At 38.5% G+C, this 22,974-nt stretch overlaps 1 protein-coding gene across 1 annotated transcript in view; it reads left to right on the top strand.

Annotated features, from left to right (window-relative positions):
• Nucleotides 1-15,125, top strand: part of SH3YL1 (SH3 and SYLF domain containing 1) — a gene marked incomplete at both ends in the record, with an annotated part of 37,748 nt that extends 22,623 nt beyond the window's left edge. The window contains one exon of the mRNA XM_084284466.1: nt 14,926-15,125. Within this exon, the coding sequence (XP_084140592.1) occupies nt 14,926-15,125 (200 nt within the window). The remainder of the gene's footprint in view (nt 1-14,925) is intronic.
• Between the last annotated feature and the right edge of the window lie 7,849 nt (nt 15,126-22,974).

The raw sequence follows: 22,974 nt of genomic DNA, 5'->3' as shown, positions 1-22,974 counted from the left end.
AGGGAATACTCAAAATGATAGTCACATCACAAGCAAACCATACATTCTCTACTTCCATAAAATAATACTGTTTTCTGTTCTAGTTTTCATAATTTTGATTGTTTCTTAAACTCTTGACTGGAAAATGTAGTTGTAACAAAGGACTTTCCTTTGTTTTGTGTGTGCTCATAGTTAGTAATAAACATAAGACTACATACTTCTATAACTTTGTTTTTATACATTCCAGAGTATCTTCTGCGTTTTCAGAAGTATTCTATGCATTTTTTATTGTTGTCATAACATAAATTAAATAGTTTCCATTGTTTTGTTTCTAGGGAGACATATTTAGAGGCATACATGTGTTCTTTGAGACAATTGAACTTTTCTAACATTGCCATTTAGAATATCTAGTTTTTTTTATGGTCAAAACCACTGCTAGTCCACATATCTCGAATTTTTAAAAATTTAGTAGTGAGGTAGGTTATGTGGTACATAAAACTAGAGGACTGAACAGCTTGCAGGAAACCGGTATGTAGGAATAAATAACGGTTCCCTCAAAATCCAGCAAAGCCTTGCCTCTTTGTTACACGTGCACCCTTTACACTGTTTCTTGGACTACCTCTGACACAATTCACCTAAGAATTCAAATCGCTGCAGGGCATAACTTTGTGTTCATAGATTATTTTTATAGGTGCTGTTTTACATGATAGTTCAGGACTCAAATATAATGGCAACAGAGAGGGTAAGTTTAGATCTAGTAAAAGGTAGATATTTCTGAGTATGCCTGATCATATATAACCAAAGCCTCAGATTTTCCTCATGTTCTTGAAAAAGGTGCCTTACCACTGAGACATTTTCAGCTTTATAACTCTTCAGAGAAAAGAGCATTATATCAGACAGCAGGCAGTCCAACTACTCTGTCCATATTGGTGATCTAGCACATAATTTAGTGCTTTGACTTCAACCTGGTTAATGCTGCCTTCTAATGTAATATCAGGTATGTTTTAGGCCTGTTTCCTTACTCTTTGAAATAGCTGCCCTATTTAATACATGTGCTGGTATTTCTTCTTGAGGTCAGGGAAGAGATAAAGGCCCTAATTGCAAAGATATCTTTCCTTTCTATGGTTAATCTTCCGTTTGCTGGCTTCTTTTTTGTCTGTTCTGTAACCTTGGAATAGATTTCATTACTGTATACAGAGACTGCTCTTTTTTTCAAAACCTGCTAATATTAAAACAGTTTACGGAACTGATGGCTTTCCTAGATTAATGATGTCAAACTAATGAGGAACATTTCTGTGTTCAAAATTGTATTATTTTATATGACTCTGGTTCTAGGGTGTGGAATACATCAATTCACATTCAAAATCTATAGCTCTCAACATTGAAGTTTCTTCAATCTGATTTCTTTTGATTTCTCTTAGTCTTCATTGTTAGACATGTAACTTCATTATCATTCTTCTGTATACATTAGGCTGGATATTAGGATAAATTTCTTTCCTGAAAGTTGTGTGGCATTGGAACAGGCTGCCCAGGGGTTGAGTCACCATCCAAGGAGGTCTTTAAAGAAACATGTAGATGTAGAACTTAGTAACATAGTCTAGTAGTGGACTTGTCAGTATGGGGTTAAGGGTTGGACCAGATGATCTTAGAGGTCTTGATCCATTAGCTTTGTGTTGTCTATCATTTATTCTGCAGCCTTGGTTCGCTGCTGTGTCACTAATACTTCTCTCGTTCTTCTATCTCAGCTTTCCGTGGCTTCCAGTTTCTCCAGTGTTCTCTGCTGTCCATCCCCTTCATTTTTTTCTTTGTCTGCTGATTTCTTCATTCATGACTTTATCTCCTCATCAAAAGATCTGTTGTGACAGTCCTCTGTGCTGATTCATCTCACTTTTTTTTTTTTTTTTTATCCTTTCGCATTCAAAAATAAATCCATGGTCTATGCAGAATGTACTCTCTGTTCATTAAGTTCTGTCACTCTTCTGCATAAAGAGCTCTGTTCTTACTGGTGTAACAGTCAGTTACCTATGGGCATCTTTCTGTGGAGTTAGGGTGATGACGCTTACATTTGGAATTCACCTTATATGGAATGGTAATGTTCTGTTTCTACATTTTGAAGGAGAATTAGGGAAAATTGAACAGGTGCAGAGAAGAGTAAGTATGGTGACTGGAGCAAGAAGTCACTGATACGAGGTAACTAAGTTATTTCTAATGCAATAGCCTGAAGATTTGAAAAATGATTGACTGTAAAAGCATAAGGAAGGTAAATGCCAAGAAAGGAAGGTTTCAACCAAAGGCTAATGTTGATAAACAAACAACAACAAAAAAAAATGCAGATGTAAACTAGTAGTGAATTAGGACACTACTTGGACATTAAGAAAGGTCATTAAATGATCATTAAAAATGGACATTAAGAAAGTTGTCTTAGCCACTAGGGGAGCAGGACTCTGAAATAGCCTCTCCAAATGGCTAATGGGGGCAAAAAGAGTGGCCAGAAAATTGGTTTAATGTCTGCCAACACACTAACCAAAGTCTCAGAGAATGTGCTTCATTTAGTTCCATGTTCCTGATCTCATCTATATACAGGTTGTCTTTCATCTAATAAAGCCTATAGTTAACTATATTGTTATCTTCTTTTATGTTTCCGTTTGCAGTTCCTTAGTATTGTGTTTAACCCTCTTTAAAGCAGTATCTCTTGCACACAGCTGAAACCATAGGCTCCAGCTATGCTTCTAAATTAAACGTTGTAAAGAAATGTACTTGAGTACTGAGAATTTATCACTTTTTCTACTGAATTTTCAGCAGGTCCCTGGCATGATTTTGATCTGGGAAAGGCAGTGGATGTCAAATGATTCCTTACTAGTTTTGGAAGTTACATGTGCCAGTAGCTGTCCCCAGTAGGCGATCTGAATGAAGCTACCTTGGTTTCAAAACAGTGCAATAACGTGAACAGGGCCATACTCTGACATTTGGCCTTGGTACAGCTCCATTCACTGATATAAATATAACTGGTAGTTCCAAGTCTCTGGTGACCTCTTTGTAATCATGTATTAGATATTGTATTCTCTCCTCCCTTAACCTGATAGATGGTGATCATATGCTTTCCTTGTAACATTCATGCTCCCTAAATTCTATTGCTTGGCTAAGTCTATAACTGCCTTTATGTCTACAGTTATTGTGTGTCACTGAGAACACCCCTTCATTTTTGGTTAGGATTTCCCAGCCAGCTACCTTTTGTCCTTTTTCATTTACTAGAAACAATTTTCTGCAAACTCCTCATAACTACCTTTGTTCAAGATCTGTCTCTCTTTGCTTTATTCTGCTACTCCTTCATTAACTAATTATTAATTCAAGCTAAAAATGATGAAATAGGATATGAAACTGCCTGTTGCTGATCACTATAGAGCATGTGTGATTTTCAAGTTGAATTTTTTTGTTTTTAGAAATTCTCATCTTCTAAGCAATGTGAGTCCTACGTATTGTTCTCTGGATACTGTTTCAGCTGCAGCCTTTTCTTTCCATTCCTGCTTTTTGTCCTGTTACAATTCCGTTGTTGGAACATTCTTCTCTGACCTTTGCAAATTCAATATTCCTTTACTCTCACCTAAATTTGGTTCTTACTTGAAAGTTAATGTATTGCCCTGTCTCTTTGACTGCTTAAGTTCTTTTTTAAGTTAAGTGTGTCTTGTAGTTCAAACAGAACTGTAAGATCTCTCTGTCAGACCCAGCTTTCATCTTGTTCTTGTGAATTTTACAGATTGAATTTAGTGGTTTGCCTACTATTCAAGCTTAAGCCATTTCTCTGCCTACATTCAAACCTAATCATAGCCCAGCACTGCTGCATTCCTTAAGTAAAAATTTTAGGTCTTTGGTTGTTTGTCCTGAGTTCTAACCCTAATTCAAAAGGTGTTCTTGTCATCAGCAGTGACCCTGACATCCTCAGAATTTACTACAGGATATTTCTTTGCACACACCCTGTGTTCCACTAAAACAATGTGCTGGATCCAGTAGAAAATGCATCTCTTCAATCCTTGCAGTTCCTACCCAAATTGTATTCAGAATATAGCTTAGTATGCCATATCAGAATATGAAGGAGCAGCAGCAGCAGTCATCACTATAAGAAATGAACCTATTTAAACCCCTGTTAACAATGAATTAAAGAATATCTCAAGTTGGAATTGACTCACAAGTATCTTCAAGTCCAACTCCTAGCTCTGCACAGGACCACCCAAAAACCAAGCCATATGTCTGAGAGAATTGTCCAAATGCTTCTTGAGCTCTGTCGGGCACCCATACCACAACTATAAGAATGGAACAAAGTACCACGTACTAGTAGTTCCACAGAAACAGTAAGAACTAAAGAGTCTCCAGCATGTTATTTTACTTATTTTATCAAGTTTTTCTTGCTGCAGTTTCAAAAGCTAAAACAAACAAACCCAACTCCCCTACCACCACCTTCACGTTGTTTCTCCTTGCAGGGCAACACAGCAGCACGCTTTCAACTAGACAAGTTCAAAATGTATTGTTTTAATTTCACTTGATCAAACTCTACATTTACTTTAGGATTTGGCTGATCATTATTTTTTTGGGCTTTTATAAACCATAATCTAGTTAACTGTGCACATTCATTGGTACATGTGGAAATAGGAACTGTTGCTAACTGGATCCTGTAATCAAATTCTAATTCCACCTTTAAAGTTTTGACTGTAATGTAGTAACTCATATTTAATTCAGAATGAACCGTAATTAATTTGCTGGTATTACTCTATCCTTTGCTTGTCTTGCAACGATCCAGATCTATCTCTATTCATTGTAAGCACATCAAATCCAGAAATATAATGCCTCATCTCATTCTTGATATTGCTTGTCCACCAATTAATCTTTCTTTTTTCCCCTTACTTTACTGAACGCTGATCCCAATCTTAACGTTAGCAGTAGCTCAGTCTCCCTCTCAGACCTAGGGTAAACTGATTTACTTCTGAAGAAAGAGTAACCATCCTAGCTTCTTGTGGGGCTGCTAGTGGTTTTAGCATTGCATTTGGAATTTCTGTTCTCAGCCTAGCATTATCACCACAGTGCATACTTGTCCTCGTACCAGATGAGCAGTTAATTAAGCTCTTTAATAAAAATTATTAATTAAAACTCACCAATGGACATGAGTAGTTTGAACACTAATTTTCACTGTGAGAGTGGACACTTGTGCAAGAATTGTTACAGAGAAATACTGCTTAGTTCACTTAGCTGAAACCTAACCAGGATCAAAGTGGTTTGTTAATTCGCTAGTTACAGATAATGTGCTGGTAGTATGTGATCAATATCAGTGTTACAGCAAGTAAACCAAAATATTAGGTAACTGCAAAATGTTAATAAACACCTCAACTTTCTGAGTGCTCTTTATAACTAATCCTCCACATTTTTAATTGCACTTATAGGCATGCATACACTTCATGTTACGTGTAATTGTAATGGCACTTACAGGCATGCATGCATATCAAATGTGCAGTTTTCCATTCATGCACATCCAGCCTCACAGGCAGTGTAAGCTGCGAACACAAACACACACCATCTATTCTGGCAGTGCATGTTGTTCTACTTGCACACACCTCTTGTTGGAGATGTGGGTACTCCAGCTCTGTGTGCTCTCACAACCCAATGATCCATAAGCTGGCAAGAAAGCCCCACCACAAAGCCACATGTGCATGAAGAGATGTCTTTACTACTTACACCCCATGTTGTCACTCCTGTAAATAGGTGCAGATTGGTCACAGTGCCTGGTGGGGAGGTTGCTCTGCCTGGCCTGGGCATAGGCGATTCCAGCAGGGTAACTTGTAGTGGTATCAAGTCGGGTTTTGACTACTGCTGTTTCCAGTCCAGACTCTCTCCCCACAACTGCAAATTTTCATGCTGCTTTTATACTTATTAAAGTGACTTAGTTTCAAAAGTCTTCTTGAGGATTATCTGTTACTGTTCCATTGAGCAAATGCTTGTGTTCCTCTTTAACATGTCCTGTTGGGAACTGACAATAGTCTTCTTTTTTAACGTGGTAGTTTGGTGTAAACATGCTTCAGACAGTTTAGTGTATTTAATCTATGCATACATGTAGTATTCATACGTACAATTGTATCTTTGCTGGTGGTTTTGTCCAAACCGTTTGCTAAAGTTGGCCATTAAAACCTTATTATAAACTCTTCACTGCTGCTGGCACCAGTTGCAGGACCAAGCAACCTAGTTCTTCAGCCTATTTTACGTTTCTTCTTGAACTTTAAACTCAATACTAATCCTTTCCAAACAAAAGTGCAGTGTCCTATGACAGGTAAACAACTAACATTTCTGTCTGTTCACTGTTAGATACAGCACTCATCCTAAACTCATGAGCAGTAACTGAGGCTTTCAGTCCCTGTTAACACTATATACTAGTGATAATAAAACTTTGTGATACTTGATATATTTGTTTTTCAAAGCATAGATGTTTGTATCCATCTCAATCCCTTAATTGTTTTCCATCGTTTTGTCTGTTTGTTGATTTTCTGTTACTTCTGCTGCACAAACAGGGTTCATGTGGTTGCTTAGTTTTCTAGGTCTCCATCTAACCAATGAGAATTCTGTTGGAGCTTTTCAGTAAGCTGATACTTTTTGGTGGAGCTTTTATGTCAGTAGTATACAACTTCTGTCATGTCTAATGCTGGAGATTCATCTAACTCTACCATTTTGTGTGGCAGTTCCAGTCATTTCTCCCTATTTCTTTACAAAATATAGAGAAAATAGAATTTAGTACATTGAACATACTACTCATTCAGATTGATTTGTAAGTGACAAAAACTTAAGACATATGCTTTAAAGGTTGTACAAGAACTTTGAGTAAGGTAGACAGGCTCTTCAGTTTCAAGGAAAAATAAACCTAGCTAGACTATTGTATTTTCATACATTATGTTGCATGGCAATGGAAACAATTTTACAACCTTTCAACTTCAAAAGAAACCAGACCCACAGCCCATTTTTCAAAGCAGAGATTTAGGGAAATGTGCATAATAGATGAACAATCAATAATGTGATTACAATCTCAGTCATCAGTACCCTTGATCAGTTGACTTGACTGAGGTGACAGCTGAGTTATAGGGCTTCTTTAACTAATTAGTGTAAATGTAGCAAGTATACCTTTCCTATAACAATTTTCTTGAGAACACTTTCATTCTGCCCTAAGTGTACTGTAATTTAGGATAGTTTTCTCTCTCATTTGCTGTGGGGCTGGTACTGCAGAGTACACATGATGAGGTATAAACTAGAGTGAACCTACTGTCTCAAGTCCTTAATCCACACCAGTGGTCAGAAGTCCTTAGCAAAAAGTTTGTGTCATTCTAGAAATTCTGTGATTCTGTGATTATAGAATATAAAGATGAATGAAAATGATATTGTATGTACCATTGTGGAGGAATGGTTAAGTGAAATAGGACACGTGGATGTTGGGCAGTTAAGAGGCAATGGGCTAGTGAAGTACCGTACTCAACTCACATGAGTCTGGCACGTACACAGCTGGCTGAGAGCCAATCAGGCTCAAGGACACGATGCCCTTGAGCGATGGGGACAGTCCCTAAGGCGGGATGGTGGCTAAAAGAAGGAGGAACTACCTGAAAAGAGCGGGAAATGTTAGCCAATCCTGAGCTTAGTTTTTGCAATATGTATGAGTTGATTATGTTCAAACTAGATAAAAGGCGACTGAGCTATCCATTAAAGTTGAAGTTCATTGTTCACTCATATTGAGCGTCTGTGTCTTCCTTCCGTCGACAACAAATTGGCGCCCGAACAGGGACCAGTCTGAACGGGATTTGGACACTGCTGGCAGTGATCCTGGGCCACGTGTTTGACGGAATAAGGGAGGAACTGGTCCTGCAACGCAGCCCAGGAGGTGGAAGGGACAAGAATCCCCGCACCCGCGTCGGGAAGGTGAAAGGGACGTGGAGTCCCCGCACCCGGGAGAGGATCCCGACGGTCACGCGTCGCCAAGGTCTGAAAGGTGAAAGGGACAGGAGTCCCCGCACCCGCAGCTCAGAAGGTGGAAGGGAGTCCCCGCACTCGGGATGAGCCTATAAAGGGTCCCGCCGGAAAAGCGCTGCCGAGGTCTTTGGAAAGGCTGTAACTGTATATATAAAGGTATGAAAAACAAGCGGCGTATAATTTGCTCAGATGCTTTTTAGAAAAGCGGAGTATTTTAGATATAGATTGTAGAAAAAGATTTGCCAGGGTTATTAGCATATGCAGTAGCGCAGGGTTGTTTTACAAATCCTGATACAGTTTTTTGAACAAACAGAGTGGCGTAAATTTGGAGATAAATTGTTTGGTGATGTTATTAATGATATTAAGTCTGCTAAAAAATTTATTGAAGCCTTGGAGAAGAGTCACTAGCGCTTTAGCTACACATCAGGCTGAGCAGAGAGTCGCTGTTGCCGCTACAGAGCGACTGGGATTGCCGGGAAGTGCTGGAGCTGGGCATTGCCCACTGCCGCCTTCAGAGAGAATGATAACGCTGCCTTGGGGCTACGGGGCAATGGGAGCCTCCCCACCCCCCTCAGTCACCGCCACGAGCAGCGCTGCGCTTGGAGTTCACCGTGTGGCGAGTCGGCACAGAGCAGAGGGACGGACATCAGGACCCTGCAGCCTGTCTGACGTAACCATGGAAGCAGCGGCGGCTGTGCTGCTTCTCTCTGGCATGTTTTTGATCTGTGGAGACCGTGCATGGCAAGGAGTACCAGCCAATGCTTTTGGAGGACCGTGTTACCTAGGGCGACTCACACTTTTCACTCCAGATTTACACTCGTGGCAGAACTCGACAAGGAGCAGAAGAATTAAACGAGAACTAAAAACTTTGGGTTCTGACTGTAATGATGATGTAGAATTGTGGGGTCCAGCAGAAAGATTCTTTGCTTCTTTGGTGCCTGGTGTGGGAACTGCACACGCTTTGACTAACATTAATAAGCTTGCTTGTTGGGCTGTTAAACAATCAAATGTAACAACACAAGTTCTTTCTGAAATGTCACAATATATGGAGAGTCTAAGACATGCTGTATTGCAAAAAAGGGCCGCTATTGATTTCTTACTGCTGGCTCAGGGACATGGGTGTGAAGATGTAGAAGGAATGTGTTGCTTTTATCTTTCCGACCATGGTTAGTCAATTCACGACCAGTTGAAATGGTTAAGGGATCATATGCAAAAAATTGTAGTACAAGATAGTTGGTTTGAAGGTTGGCTTAAATCTGTTTTTGGGAACATGGGTGGATGGGTTTTGTTAGTTAAAGAGGGACTTCGCTTTCTACTTATAATTATATTGATTATAGTTGCTGCACGTATAATCTTTAACTGCCTAACTAAGAAACTAGAGCAACTCACAGAGAAGGTATTTGTAGCGCAAAATAAAAACGGGGGAATTGTGGAGGAATGGTTAAGTGAAATAGGACACGTGGATGTTGGGCAGTTAAGAGGCAATGGGCTAGTGAAGTACCGTACTCAACTCACATGAGTCTGGCACGTACACAGCTGGCTGAGAGCCAATCAGGCTCAAGGACACGATGCCCTTGAGCGATGGGGACAGTCCCTAAGGCGGGATGGTGGCTAAAAGAAGGAGGAACTACCTGAAAAGAGCGGGAAATGTTAGCCAATCCTGAGCTTAGTTTTTGCAATATGTATGAGTTGATTATGTTCAAACTAGATAAAAGGCGACTGAGCTATCCATTAAAGTTGAAGTTCATTGTTCACTCATATTGAGCGTCTGTGTCTTCCTTCCGTCGACAACAAATTGGCGCCCGAACAGGGACCAGTCTGAACGGGATTTGGACACTGCTGGCAGTGATCCTGGGCCACGTGTTTGACGGAATAAGGGAGGAACTGGTCCTGCAACGCAGCCCAGGAGGTGGAAGGGACAAGAATCCCCGCACCCGCGTCGGGAAGGTGAAAGGGACGTGGAGTCCCCGCACCCGGGAGAGGATCCCGACGGTCACGCGTCGCCAAGGTCTGAAAGGTGAAAGGGACAGGAGTCCCCGCACCCGCAGCTCAGAAGGTGGAAGGGAGTCCCCGCACTCGGGATGAGCCTATAAAGGGTCCCGCCGGAAAAGCGCTGCCGAGGTCTTTGGAAAGGCTGTAACTGTATATATAAAGGTATGAAAAACAAGCGGCGTATAATTTGCTCAGATGCTTTTTAGAAAAGCGGAGTATTTTAGATATAGATTGTAGAAAAAGATTTGCCAGGGTTATTAGCATATGCAGTAGCGCAGGGTTGTTTTACAAATCCTGATACAGTTTTTTGAACAAACAGAGTGGCGTAAATTTGGAGATAAATTGTTTGGTGATGTTATTAATGATATTAAGTCTGCTAAAAAATTTATTGAAGCCTTGGAGAAGAGTCACTAGCGCTTTAGCTACACATCAGGCTGAGCAGAGAGTCGCTGTTGCCGCTACAGAGCGACTGGGATTGCCGGGAAGTGCTGGAGCTGGGCATTGCCCACTGCCGCCTTCAGAGAGAATGATAACGCTGCCTTGGGGCTACGGGGCAATGGGAGCCTCCCCACCCCCCTCAGTCACCGCCACGAGCAGCGCTGCGCTTGGAGTTCACCGTGTGGCGAGTCGGCACAGAGCAGAGGGACGGACATCAGGACCCTGCAGCCTGTCTGACGTAACCATGGAAGCAGCGGCGGCTGTGCTGCTTCTCTCTGGCATGTTTTTGATCTGTGGAGACCGTGCATGGCAAGGAGTACCAGCCAATGCTTTTGGAGGACCGTGTTACCTAGGGCGACTCACACTTTTCACTCCAGATTTACACTCGTGGCAGAACTCGACAAGGAGCAGAAGAATTAAACGAGAACTAAAAACTTTGGGTTCTGACTGTAATGATGATGTAGAATTGTGGGGTCCAGCAGAAAGATTCTTTGCTTCTTTGGTGCCTGGTGTGGGAACTGCACACGCTTTGACTAACATTAATAAGCTTGCTTGTTGGGCTGTTAAACAATCAAATGTAACAACACAAGTTCTTTCTGAAATGTCACAATATATGGAGAGTCTAAGACATGCTGTATTGCAAAAAAGGGCCGCTATTGATTTCTTACTGCTGGCTCAGGGACATGGGTGTGAAGATGTAGAAGGAATGTGTTGCTTTTATCTTTCCGACCATGGTTAGTCAATTCACGACCAGTTGAAATGGTTAAGGGATCATATGCAAAAAATTGTAGTACAAGATAGTTGGTTTGAAGGTTGGCTTAAATCTGTTTTTGGGAACATGGGTGGATGGGTTTTGTTAGTTAAAGAGGGACTTCGCTTTCTACTTATAATTATATTGATTATAGTTGCTGCACGTATAATCTTTAACTGCCTAACTAAGAAACTAGAGCAACTCACAGAGAAGGTATTTGTAGCGCAAAATAAAAACGGGGGAATTGTGGAGGAATGGTTAAGTGAAATAGGACACGTGGATGTTGGGCAGTTAAGAGGCAATGGGCTAGTGAAGTACCGTACTCAACTCACATGAGTCTGGCACGTACACAGCTGGCTGAGAGCCAATCAGGCTCAAGGACACGATGCCCTTGAGCGATGGGGACAGTCCCTAAGGCGGGACGGTGGCTAAAAGAAGGAGGAACTACCTGAAAAGAGCGGGAAATGTTAGCCAATCCTGAGCTTAGTTTTTGCAATATGTATGAGTTGATTATGTTCAAACTAGATAAAAGGCGACTGAGCTATCCATTAAAGTTGAAGTTCATTGTTCACTCATATTGAGCGTCTGTGTCTTCCTTCCGTCGACAACATACCATGTCTGTGTATGTTAGGACAATACATATGAATGCTGGCTCCTGCAATAGTAGGTCTCCAACCAGAATTTCTATATTTCTGTTTTGACCAGTGTGTTTGTAGAACTGTGCTCTGTGTATTCAGATACCATTATTAAGGACTTTCCACAATGTAATTTGTTTTTATTCCAGTATGCTTACTCATAAATTTCGATGATTTCAGTATCATATGCTGTATGTAGCACTGTAGCACCATCTTGTGTGAGCTGCAGATGTGCTTCCAATACATGCATTCAGCAATCTTCATGTGTATCTACTACGATTTCATTTAAAACTATTTAAATTTTAACAATACGTTCTAAAAAATTATTACAGTGCAATTTGAAAAAATTCACTTTCTCATCTGCAGAATATCACATCTATCATAATACAGTATAAGATATATCCACCTGAGTTTATGTAAAACTGATATGAGGAAACAAGAACATGAAACCTCTCCTCCTTATAATACATATGGCAGTTTTCATGATGCCACAAGATGCCTCTTTGTTAGAATGTTCCATATAAGGTATGGAATGCTGCAATCTGAAGGCAATAAATATGCATTTTATGTGGTTTATACCACCAGGATATAGAATTAATGCACAGAGATTAGAATATTGGTGAGAAATAAAATTAAACTATAGTAGGGAAATAGCTGCTATGGAGAAATAAGTTGGAAATGTTGTAAAACACCTGATGGTAATGCTTAAATTTAAAATTCATTAATTTAAAATATGATTTAAAATGCTTTTAAATGATAGATAGCATGTATCAGTTGGGGCAAGTATTTGGAAGTTGTCGTTCATAATCAGTTGTAGCACTTTGAGGTTTCTGCGTGTTTGGAAAGATAAACGTGCAAGGGAGCAACAGGTGGGAAGCAAAATGTGTAAAACAATCCTGTTCATGTGATAGAGCAAGCAATAACTGGAGATATGATTGTGGTGCATCAAATACTCTCCTACACGTCAAAGCACATTTCACGCGTGCTTCTTTTGTTCCATATTTTTGTGCTTTCTGTCTAGGTTCCCTTCATTTTTCTTCATACTTCTGTTGAGCCAATCTCAGTATACTCAATAGTTTGTATAAGAGGAATGATAGTCTTAATTCAAGTTTAGTCCTGGAGGTAACTACTACTTCCATCATCGCTATGAGTCCAACATATTAAAGTGATGGTGACAGTTCTTCTGCTAAATGTAATTAAAAGAGGCTCTTGCTGTCAACTTCCCTTATTGCCACTCTCAGTCTTTTTTTTTTTTTTTTTTTTTTGTGCTATCCATTATCTTAGTTTTCTAAGTGTATTAACATTATGCAGTAATAAATAGATAGTGACTCTAATTCTCCTTGAGTGATTGTCCATTTGGACATTTAGACAATGGGAAACGCTTGTAGTTAATATGTAATATAAGAATTTGTGGCCTTCATTGTAACTCGGCACTTATAGCCATACCTGCTGCCTGTTTGTGGCATAAGGTTAAACCACAACTCATCTTCCTTTATACATGCAAATAAATCATGATTTTTAGCACCTCTTTAGGTGCTAGGGCATGAGAAGATACTGATCCCTCATCTTGTGTTTTTTCCCTATGATTTCCTCCATCATAATATCTGGTTTCAAACCATACTTTCCATGTGAACACATCATATCATCCTGACTCCATTATGCTTGAATTCTTGGTGGAAGATTATGAATTCCTGAATACTTCGCCTTTACTTTCTCTTCTTCGACTGAGAAAGTAAAAAGGATGTTTAGAAAAGCTGCCTTTTTTGGTAGAAGTAACTGGTGGAGGTAGGGACCTAATAAACACAGGCATTCTTGTCTGGTTTTATTTTCACACCAAAAGAAATAGTGATGTGTGACTTCAAATTATGAATATAGACAGAGAGAGAAAGGTTGTGTGATGAAGAAAGACAGCATTTGACTTCATTTCAATCAACATTCTCCTAGCCCATGGCCAAAAAAAATTTGTATTAGTCTTTAGTGATTGTTACAAATTGTTGTCGTGACAGGAAAGAAACTAGTCGATGGAATGAACATATATATTGACACATTGCAAAAAATAGCTATGCTTTTTATGCATGTATTAGTCATTGTCATTGTTTTCTCAGTTATTTTTTGAGAGAAGTTTGTACTTGGGCTGGGGAGGGCACAAAAAGATTTTTCTTCTGTCATTTGAATTGATAAAAGCAACTAAAAGAAAAATTCTGTGGGTATCATTTGTTGAGGACAAACTGACAAAAAAAGTTGTAGTGGTGCTTCTCTCTACATCCTTTCTTGATCTGAACTTGAAATATGTAAACCAAGAGGATCTTGAGTTTCTGCTTTTGCAGCAGAATTCCGGCAGCAAACATGACTTGGAGATGCAGTCAATGCTGGAAACCTTCAACCTTTGTTTGAACATATGTGCAGCCACCATGACCATATAGCCAATACCTCCTGAATTATCTGAATTAGCTACATAAAAGTCTTAATTATTTCCTCTTAACTAGTCTTCCATTGCACCTCATAGGTGTTTTTTTTTTCACTTTTGGATGTGTTTATGCAAGAGATTTAACATTTTACTAAATCAAAGTTAAACAACATGCAAGATACGCTGAAATCCTAGACACTGTAAGCCCAGTGAGAAGAAAGAGAAGAGAGAAGGAATGTGCTATGAATATTTTGCATTTTACTATTTTATATCTCAAGTACTGATTAAAAAAAAAATAATAATAAAGCAAGATTGCTGCTGTAAGTTTCAGATGTTGTGTCAGGAAACTCACAGGGAACAAAGTCCAAAACCAAAACCCAAAAGTTGTTCTGTTGAGCAACCTTTCAGTGTACTGGCACTTTCTTCAGCTCAGCACACCACTTTTGTTCCTACTGTCTTCATGGAACATTATGAATCATACAAAGAAAACTGCTGATCTTTATTTTGGACAGAGTGCTACTTTATGAACTCGGTTATGTTGATAGGCTAGATTTCAAATGTCCTGTACTAAGAATGCAGTGGAAAGCAAGGGCTTTTTCATCTGCAGTTGATACACTCAGATAAATTTGTCTGATATCTTTGTTACTGTTTTCTACTGTTACTTAAGAATATTTTATTCAAGGACTTAATGTATGTGCAATTTAGTAATTTTTCTTTAATTTCTTTCACTTCAGGTAGCTCTTCAAGCAATTCCGTAGAAGTGACAGCACTTTATTCATTTGAAGGACAACAGCCAGGTGACCTGACTTTCAAAGCCGGAGAGAAAATCAAGGTCACAACCAAAACAAGTTCACAGTTTGATTGGTGGGAAGGAAGAACAGGAGATAAAACTGGCATCTTTCCAGCCAATTATGTTGCCTTGAGTAATGACTAAACTTGTATAGAATAAAATGTTGACGCTAAATATATTTAGACTAAAAAATATATTTAAACTTCTCAGAATTTATTAAAAGGCGATTTTTAATCAAGACAAATTCAACACAAAATTCAACTGCATGTAATGGCCTTAGCTTTCCCTTAAACTTATTTCTTAAATAACCATTAGGTGATGGTCAATTTATGATTAAATTTTACTTTTGGGTCAAGTTGCTATATGAAAAGTACTCTACTTTGCATCTAGTTTCAATTCTGTCATGCTATATACATGTATTTTTTAAATGAGGGAAAACTTAGAAGTAATTTAAAACTAGACATGCTGAAAAATACTAGCTTCTTTTAAATTATGATTTATGGTCTCTTAATAAAAATAGTGTCAAATTTGCATCAAACTATTTGAGTTGGAGTTCTTTACTAAACACACGGTTATTTATTCAGGTATGGCAGAAGAAATTACCTTCACTTTAAAAGTTTTAAAAGTCACTTTAGTCATTGCAGTTTTTCTTAGTAACTACTTTAGGTCTGGTCCCCAGTACAGATCAGTGCAGCTGATAACAGTGATCTGCTATTATGATCTACCAATCTATCAGGTGCTATTTAGCTTAAAGGCATTCCACCTGAAGGGCAAGGCTAAGCCTAGTATAGCAGTAGACTTATCATTAGAAAATCATTCAGTTCCAACCATTGACAAAAATTTCTGGACTTCTTTCAGACTGAGTCACACATTTTTGACAAAGAAAACCAAAAACGAGACAGAAGCAAGACCAAAATTAAGTGTGTTTACTACATTACAATGAAAGTATTCCCTATACTTTGCCTGACAGATGAGGTAAATGTGTATGATCCATCTTTACACAAACACCACCACTGAATACCCGTATGCTTTACGGTATTTTTGTAAGAAGGTATTTTCCAACCAGCTGAAAAATGATATGTTAGCGTAACTGTAGTGAAAGTCTTAGTATATATTTTCTGAAGAATTATTGTAGCATCTACCGATCTCAGGTAAACCAAAAAACTAATTCTGTGTTTGTCTATTTTCACAGACTGCATATATTGCTTACTAAGCAAAGAAACACTGAGCCATCCAGTATCAAGACTGATTGAATAGAATTAATAATATCATAGACCGAGAAACTAGATATTCCCCATACTTGCAAAGAATCGCTCTTGCATTTATTATACCCTGTTGCTGCACTTCAGTTATGCAGTACAAGCTGAAGCATCCACTAGCAGAATTGTGCTATAGTACTTCATTAGTCATTTCCGGAATGCTGGCTGCTTTTTCAGCCAGTATACTTGCCTTTGTATAGGGTTGTTAAAGCTGCTTAACTCATCTCAAGTGCTTGCTCCCATGAAACTGACAGAATTTATGGACTTGCACAGTAAAATCTTTTTATTGTTTATGTAAATTCAGTTTCTTGGATTGCTTTAGCCTAGGGAAAAATGAGGGTTGTCTAATCTAACTGTTCATGACAGTCTGTAGACTCTGCAGTATAGTACTGATTAATCCTAAATCCAAGGTGAAAGTGAAATTTTAAATGGAAATTAATCTCATACCTGGAAAAATTCTTTCGTCCTCTAAATATAATATAGGAAAGAAAATTCAGTGGGTTAATCTAATGCAAGAAATGACATTAATTTTCAAAAACAAGACTTCTTGAAGCGGTACAAGACTACACTGCCTGATTCTATATGCCTTTGACACAAGCCAGATCAACCTACGTCAGTGGACTAAGACTTAATTCCAAAAGTGTTTTTAGTTACAGGCTTTATGGGAAAAGGCAGTGTGCACAATTTTGTAAACTAAGAGATCTGTAAAGGGCAGGTAGCTATATAGCAGGTTTTCTTCAGGACGTCTACAAAAAAATACTAAATTTAAGAAAGGGATATATAGAGGGATGCAGAGAAACTTGTATTTGGTAATAAAGGTTTTCCATGAAAGAAGGCTCATGTATGAGTTCCTTTGCTACAGAAAGCCTGACCCAGATCCAGAAGAAAGAAAACATAGTGGAGGAGATGGTGCCTCTACCACAGAGTATTAGAAGTGTTTGTAGACCACATATGAGGTGCCTGGTATCTGGTCTTTTAGTGAGGGATTGGAAGGATAGATGTCTGTGGCTCCAAATCAGTAAGTATATTGTACTAGAAGAGGAAAAAATTGTTGTGGAGCCATGGGGTTTTCTCAAGGAGATACTTAATAAAAGGTACAGAGATTACAGGCAACATACTTCTCTTGTGGTGTTGGGCAGGCCCAACTCAACATCTTGCTTATTTAATTAGTTCTCTTCAGCTTATAAAGCAACGATTCTTATTGCTCAAGCAGTTAATCATACAACAGTAATTTCTCTATATATAACACAGATACCTTCCATGTTTATTTTAGGTCTGTGTTCTATGTATGGCAGCCTGATTTCATGTCACTCTTGGTCTTGTGTCTCAGCACCTTTAGGAGTTTTTCTCTGGATATTATTGCTAGTCACTAGGTCACTAATCTGGTGGGACAGTATTACAGGTGTGCTACAAAGAATCTTCCTTCTGAATTGCCTAGCTGCTGTATTTTCACTAATGCATGTACAAATATTTCTGGCAGCTTTTCAAGAAAGTTTTCACCTGCTGTGCCCTTTATTAAAATATCAAATGATTTATCTGCTAGGAGCATTTGAATTCATCTTCCTTCTATCTGTGGCCTAAGGTTTACCCTTTCAGAGACTGAGATGCTTGCATAAATGTCACAGCTTGAAGGACAAAAAGAATGAAAACTCACTGTTATTTTCTCACCCTCAGCATGAGTTTGGGTTTGCTTGGTTTCCAGAGTACTCAAAGATGTTTCTCATAATACTTCAGAAATATAAACAATTTTTTTGAATTAAATCTGGGACTATGAAAGCCGTACCATCTATATCCATTTGTGAGGTTTTACTGCTCACAACTGGAGAAAGATAAAGAGAAGTCAATCACTCCTCTTTTAGTAGTTTCCATAGTTCCACTAAGCAGTATTTCACCCTACCCATATTTTCAAACCTGACTTTGAATCAGTTCCTAAGCTCCCTCTATCACTACTGGAAGGCTCTTCCAGAGCCCTAGGCACATTAAGATGATGTGGCTTCTCCATTGTTCTGAGTTTTTTCACTGTGTGCATACAAGTTTTTCTCTTGAGACCTTTTACAGTCCAATACGAATTCCAAGCAAATTTCATTTTATTTTACCCAATAAAAGCATGCTAAAGAACATATATTGGTGGTAACAAGACTATGCTGAGTCTATCCAGCAAGAGTTCAACTCACAGGAAGATCCTAGCGATTACAATCTCTTCATCAGCTTTAGCCTTAAGACCCCTTTTTTTTCTCCTTTTTTTTTTTTTTTATGTGGTTGCAATTCATACAAAAAACTAGTTTCTTCAAATCCATCCTTTCCAGGAAATAAAATTTCAAAAGGTTTGATACCTGTTTTAATATCAGTATTTAGCAAGATTTACATTAGCAGACTATGAAGTATGTTAGCTTTGCAAAGAGAATCTATTGAACTTCCCCCACACACACTCAACCAAAAAATATTTGCAAAGTTTTATACAGTGTTTGTAATAGTGAAATAATAATATCTGACTGTTCCATGCATCCATAATGTTCAGTATTCAAAGTATTTAAGCAATTTGTCTGTCAATAAATGATGTAAAGACAAAAAGTATTTGTCTTTTAGTAATGGGACAGGATAATTTTAAATGTTATCTTTAAGCCATTAAGATTAGCATAGAAAACAAAGTACTCATTTCATCCTGATACAATCCAAAGACAAAAAATCAGGGGGAAACTGAAAAATACATTTATGGTTCCTTTTTTTATTATTATTTTTTTTTCTTGCAGGCTTTTAATCAGCTTGCTGTTAAGACAGAAACTGCAAGTAACTGTTATCAAGAGATCTTTTCTTCCATTTCTATTTTAATTAAGGCATCCCCTTTAATTGAGTATTTAAAATGGTGTCTTTGCTTTCATGAATTTAAAAATATGTTTTGTAAACCTTATTCATTTATTCCTAACACATCTCCGACAGCTTACATGATTTTGTCCATTTATGTTCATTTGCAATAATTTCAAGTGCATGACAAAAAACATAATTACAATATGTTCAAACCTTACTCTTTACAATACCCATTTGCAAAAATCTGTTAATTTACTGGTAATTAAATTTTAACTTGTCTTTTAAAAAGTAACTTAGGCAATAACTGCAAACTTTTGATCTGACATTTTCCTCCTTTCTTTTTTCCCTTTTATTTTCTGACCAAAAGATATTTTTGCTAGGTCTGAGTGTAAATTTCCACGGTAGTTGAAATCTCCAGTTCTTCAGCAATATATAAATACGTAATCCCACTCTCAGTTTTCACATCAGACCAAACATTCCAGTTTATTAAACGTTCCATAAAAACAGCTCAGACATGTCTTTCCTAATTAACTCTTCTGTTTCACTTTTTCTCTACATGTATATACACACGTGCATGTGCACTGGGTGAATACTTTGGATAAGGAACAGTTCAGTTCAATTGAATGTCTTCCTTAGTGATTTTCTGTTCTATTTTCCTTAATACAGTGGGAGTCAGATGGTAGGTATTCCTGCCATCAGAAATCCTGAGGAAGGTCCTCAGGACTGAGTATAAAATGATAGAAACATTAAGGTTGGAAAAGACCTTCAAGATCATCTGGTCCAACCATCCCCCTACCACCAATGTCATCCACTAAACCATGTCCCTAAGCACCAGGTCCAACCTTTCCCTTAAATACTCCTAGGGAAGGTGACTCCACCACCTCCCTGGGCAACCCCTTTCAATGCCTAACTCCTATTTCTGAGAAAAAATGTCTCCTAATTTCCAACCTGAACCTCCCCTGGCACAACTTGAGGCCATTCCCTCTAGTCCTGTCACTGGTTATCTGTGAGAAAAAGGCCAACCCCCAGCTCCCCACACCTTCCTTTCAGGTAGCCTGAACCTCCTCTTCTCCAGACTAAACAACCCCAGCTCTCTCAGCTGCTCCTCACAGGACTTGTGTTCCAGGCCCTTCACCAGCTTTGTAGCCCTTCTCTGGACATGCTCCAGGGCCTCAATGCCCTTCTTGTACTGAGAGGTCCAAAGCTGAACACAGTACTCAAGGTGCAGCCTCTCCAGAGCTGAGTACAGGGGAATGATCACCTCCCTGGTCCTGCTGGCTACACTATTCCAGGATGCCGTTGGCCTTCTTGGCCACCTGGGCACACTGCTGTCTGGTGTTCAGGTGAGCATCAACCAGCACCCCCAGATCCTTTTCCTCTGCACAGCTTTCCAGCCACTCTGCCCCAAGCCTGTAGCACTGCATGGAGTTGTTGTGGCCAAAGTGCAGGACCCAGCACTTAGCCATGTTGAACCTCATGCCATTGGCCTCTGACCATCAACCCATCCTGTCCAGGTCCCTCTGCAGGGCCTTCCTACCCTCCAGCAGATCGATACTTCCCCCCAACTTGGTGTCGACTGCAAACTTACTGAGGGTGCACTCAATTCCCTCATCCATGTGATCAGTAAAGATATTAAAGAGCATGGGCCCCAACACCAACCCCTGCGGAACACCACTGGTGACCAGTCACCAGCTGGATTTCACTCTGTTTAACACCACTGTCTTGGCCCGGCCGTCTAGCCAATTTTTAACCCATCAGAGAGTGTAGGTGTCCAAGCCATGGGCTGCCTGCTTCTTCAGGAAAACACAGGCATCTCATTGATTAATAACTGAGTTTATCCTTTAAAAGCTCAATAATTTCCTGCAATAGTTCTAATTGTGCTTGTAAAACTTTTGAAACCAGATTTTTAGAAATTGTGTCAAGCTTCATGGTCTTAGAAACATACTGCATACATTTCTACCAATTCTATAAACTGCTTATGTCTATAAGATCATAAAGAGGAGAAAAAATGATCATATATATGTAGCCTCTGCAGTAGATCTGTAAAAGGGAGCTGAAGTACAGCTTCTTACATTGATTTATTGCAGGTATTGGATGCAAAGAACTTCTGAAATGTAGACCTTTCTTCTGTGTTTGCTAGATATAGACTCAACAGCCTGCCTATAAGCATCTATTTCAAAAAAAAAAAAAAAAAAAAAAAAAGAAAACTTGCTCAGAACATTTTGAAATCAATTTTGGTTGTTTCAAGAATCTAAATTTATCTAACACTTCAGTCTAAAAGTTCATGTGAAACCATTTGTAAGTTTTTAATTGGTTCTTGCCCTTAATTGAATTAGAAATACTGCAAAGAAAACTTCTTGGTCTTTTCCCATGCCACAACTACTGTAAGAAAATACATATAAAGAAACAGCAAGCTGCAGTCTTTGGAAAAGGTTTCAGTTCATTTCATCCAAAGGATGAATACTTCCCTAAATGTGAGGAGTGTATGAACTAGTGCATATTAACTATAATACTGAATTCATATTCAATAGCTTTTCTGTATATACAATCTGTCTTGTAATTCTTTACCTAGGAATAATTTTTACAGTAGAAATAAAAATTCCTCTAACTGCAGACTTCAGAGGAATTCTGCCATCTGCCTCACTAATCTGAGTCTTGTGATCTACCTGTATAGAAATTTACAGTTAAGTACTGTCTTTGCTTTTCTCTTCAATGACTTTTGAACCTTTCACCTGGCAAAATTCACCTTCCATCTAACCTTATGGAAAAGACTCCTTGCACACTTAAGCGTGTTTCTAGCTTTCTGATTGAGAAATAGTTTTATATAAAAGTCCATATGAAAGGTATAGAAAGAATGCCAGGCAAGTGCCTAGATGTGCTAAACGTAACTGTCTACTGCATGGAAGATTTACATACTCAAAGAACCAATTGTTTTATTGTTGAATGAAAGGAGGACATTGTCTGTAATTTTAATGTCTGAAGGTCAATTTAAGTATATATAAAATTATCAAATACAATACAATATCAAAATAGTAAATATATAAATATATACACCAAATACCAAATACAGTTAGTTCCATTCACACAGGTCATAGTCATAGTTAAAACAATCTTAGTTTTAGGTTGGATATTAGGAAAAACTCCTTTAGCGAAAGGGTTGTTAGGCATTGGAATGGGCTGCCCAGGGAAGTGGTTGAGTCACCATCCCTGGAGGTCTTTTAAAGACGTTTAGATGTAGAGCTTAGTGATATGATTTAGTGGAGCACTGGCTAATGTTAGGTTAGAGGTTGGACTATGTGATCTTGGAGGTCTCTTCCAACCCAGACAATTCTGTGATTCTGTGATTCTGTAATCTTACTGTTTATAAAATTTTTTATAAAATTTTGAAGAGTTGTTTCTCCTCACTTTTTCTTTTCCACCTGTTTATCCTTCTGCAGTTTTGTACTATTCCTGTGCTATTCATGGCCTTTTAACACCTGATTTGCTGAATACTAGAGGACTTATGTTTGACAATGTCCAGGACAATTAAGCCTAGACTTCATGTGGATTCTCTGTAAACATCAGTAACGCTACTGTATTAACGCAAGTGTTATTAGAATTCTGAGTTCCTGAATACGCTGTTTTCACAATATTTGAAGTGACTTCTGCTTCCATTCATTTTTATTTTATTTTCCAAATGCAAATGCTAGTCAAATAATTTTCTTGAATGGTTTTTAATAATTTCAGACTCTATTTTTTATGTAATTTAATTATGTAATTTATGTCTCACAATAAATGTAGATGATGCTATTGAGGGAAATATATAAAGTACCTGGATGCAAAGCTGTTCTCACAAATTGACAGTTCCAGCTCTTTGGGAAACATTTTTGATTAAGTATCAAATCACATAACTAGGTGCCATTCTGTAAGATTTTACTAAATGCAGAAAT

The sequence above is a fragment of the Netta rufina genome, assembly GCF_964035555.1.
Source record: "Netta rufina genome assembly, chromosome: 3".
In the NCBI taxonomy this organism is placed as follows: domain Eukaryota; kingdom Metazoa; phylum Chordata; class Aves; order Anseriformes; family Anatidae; genus Netta; species Netta rufina.
The sequence above is the reverse complement of the archived record's forward strand: the minus strand, read 5'-3'. Positions and strand labels throughout refer to the sequence as shown.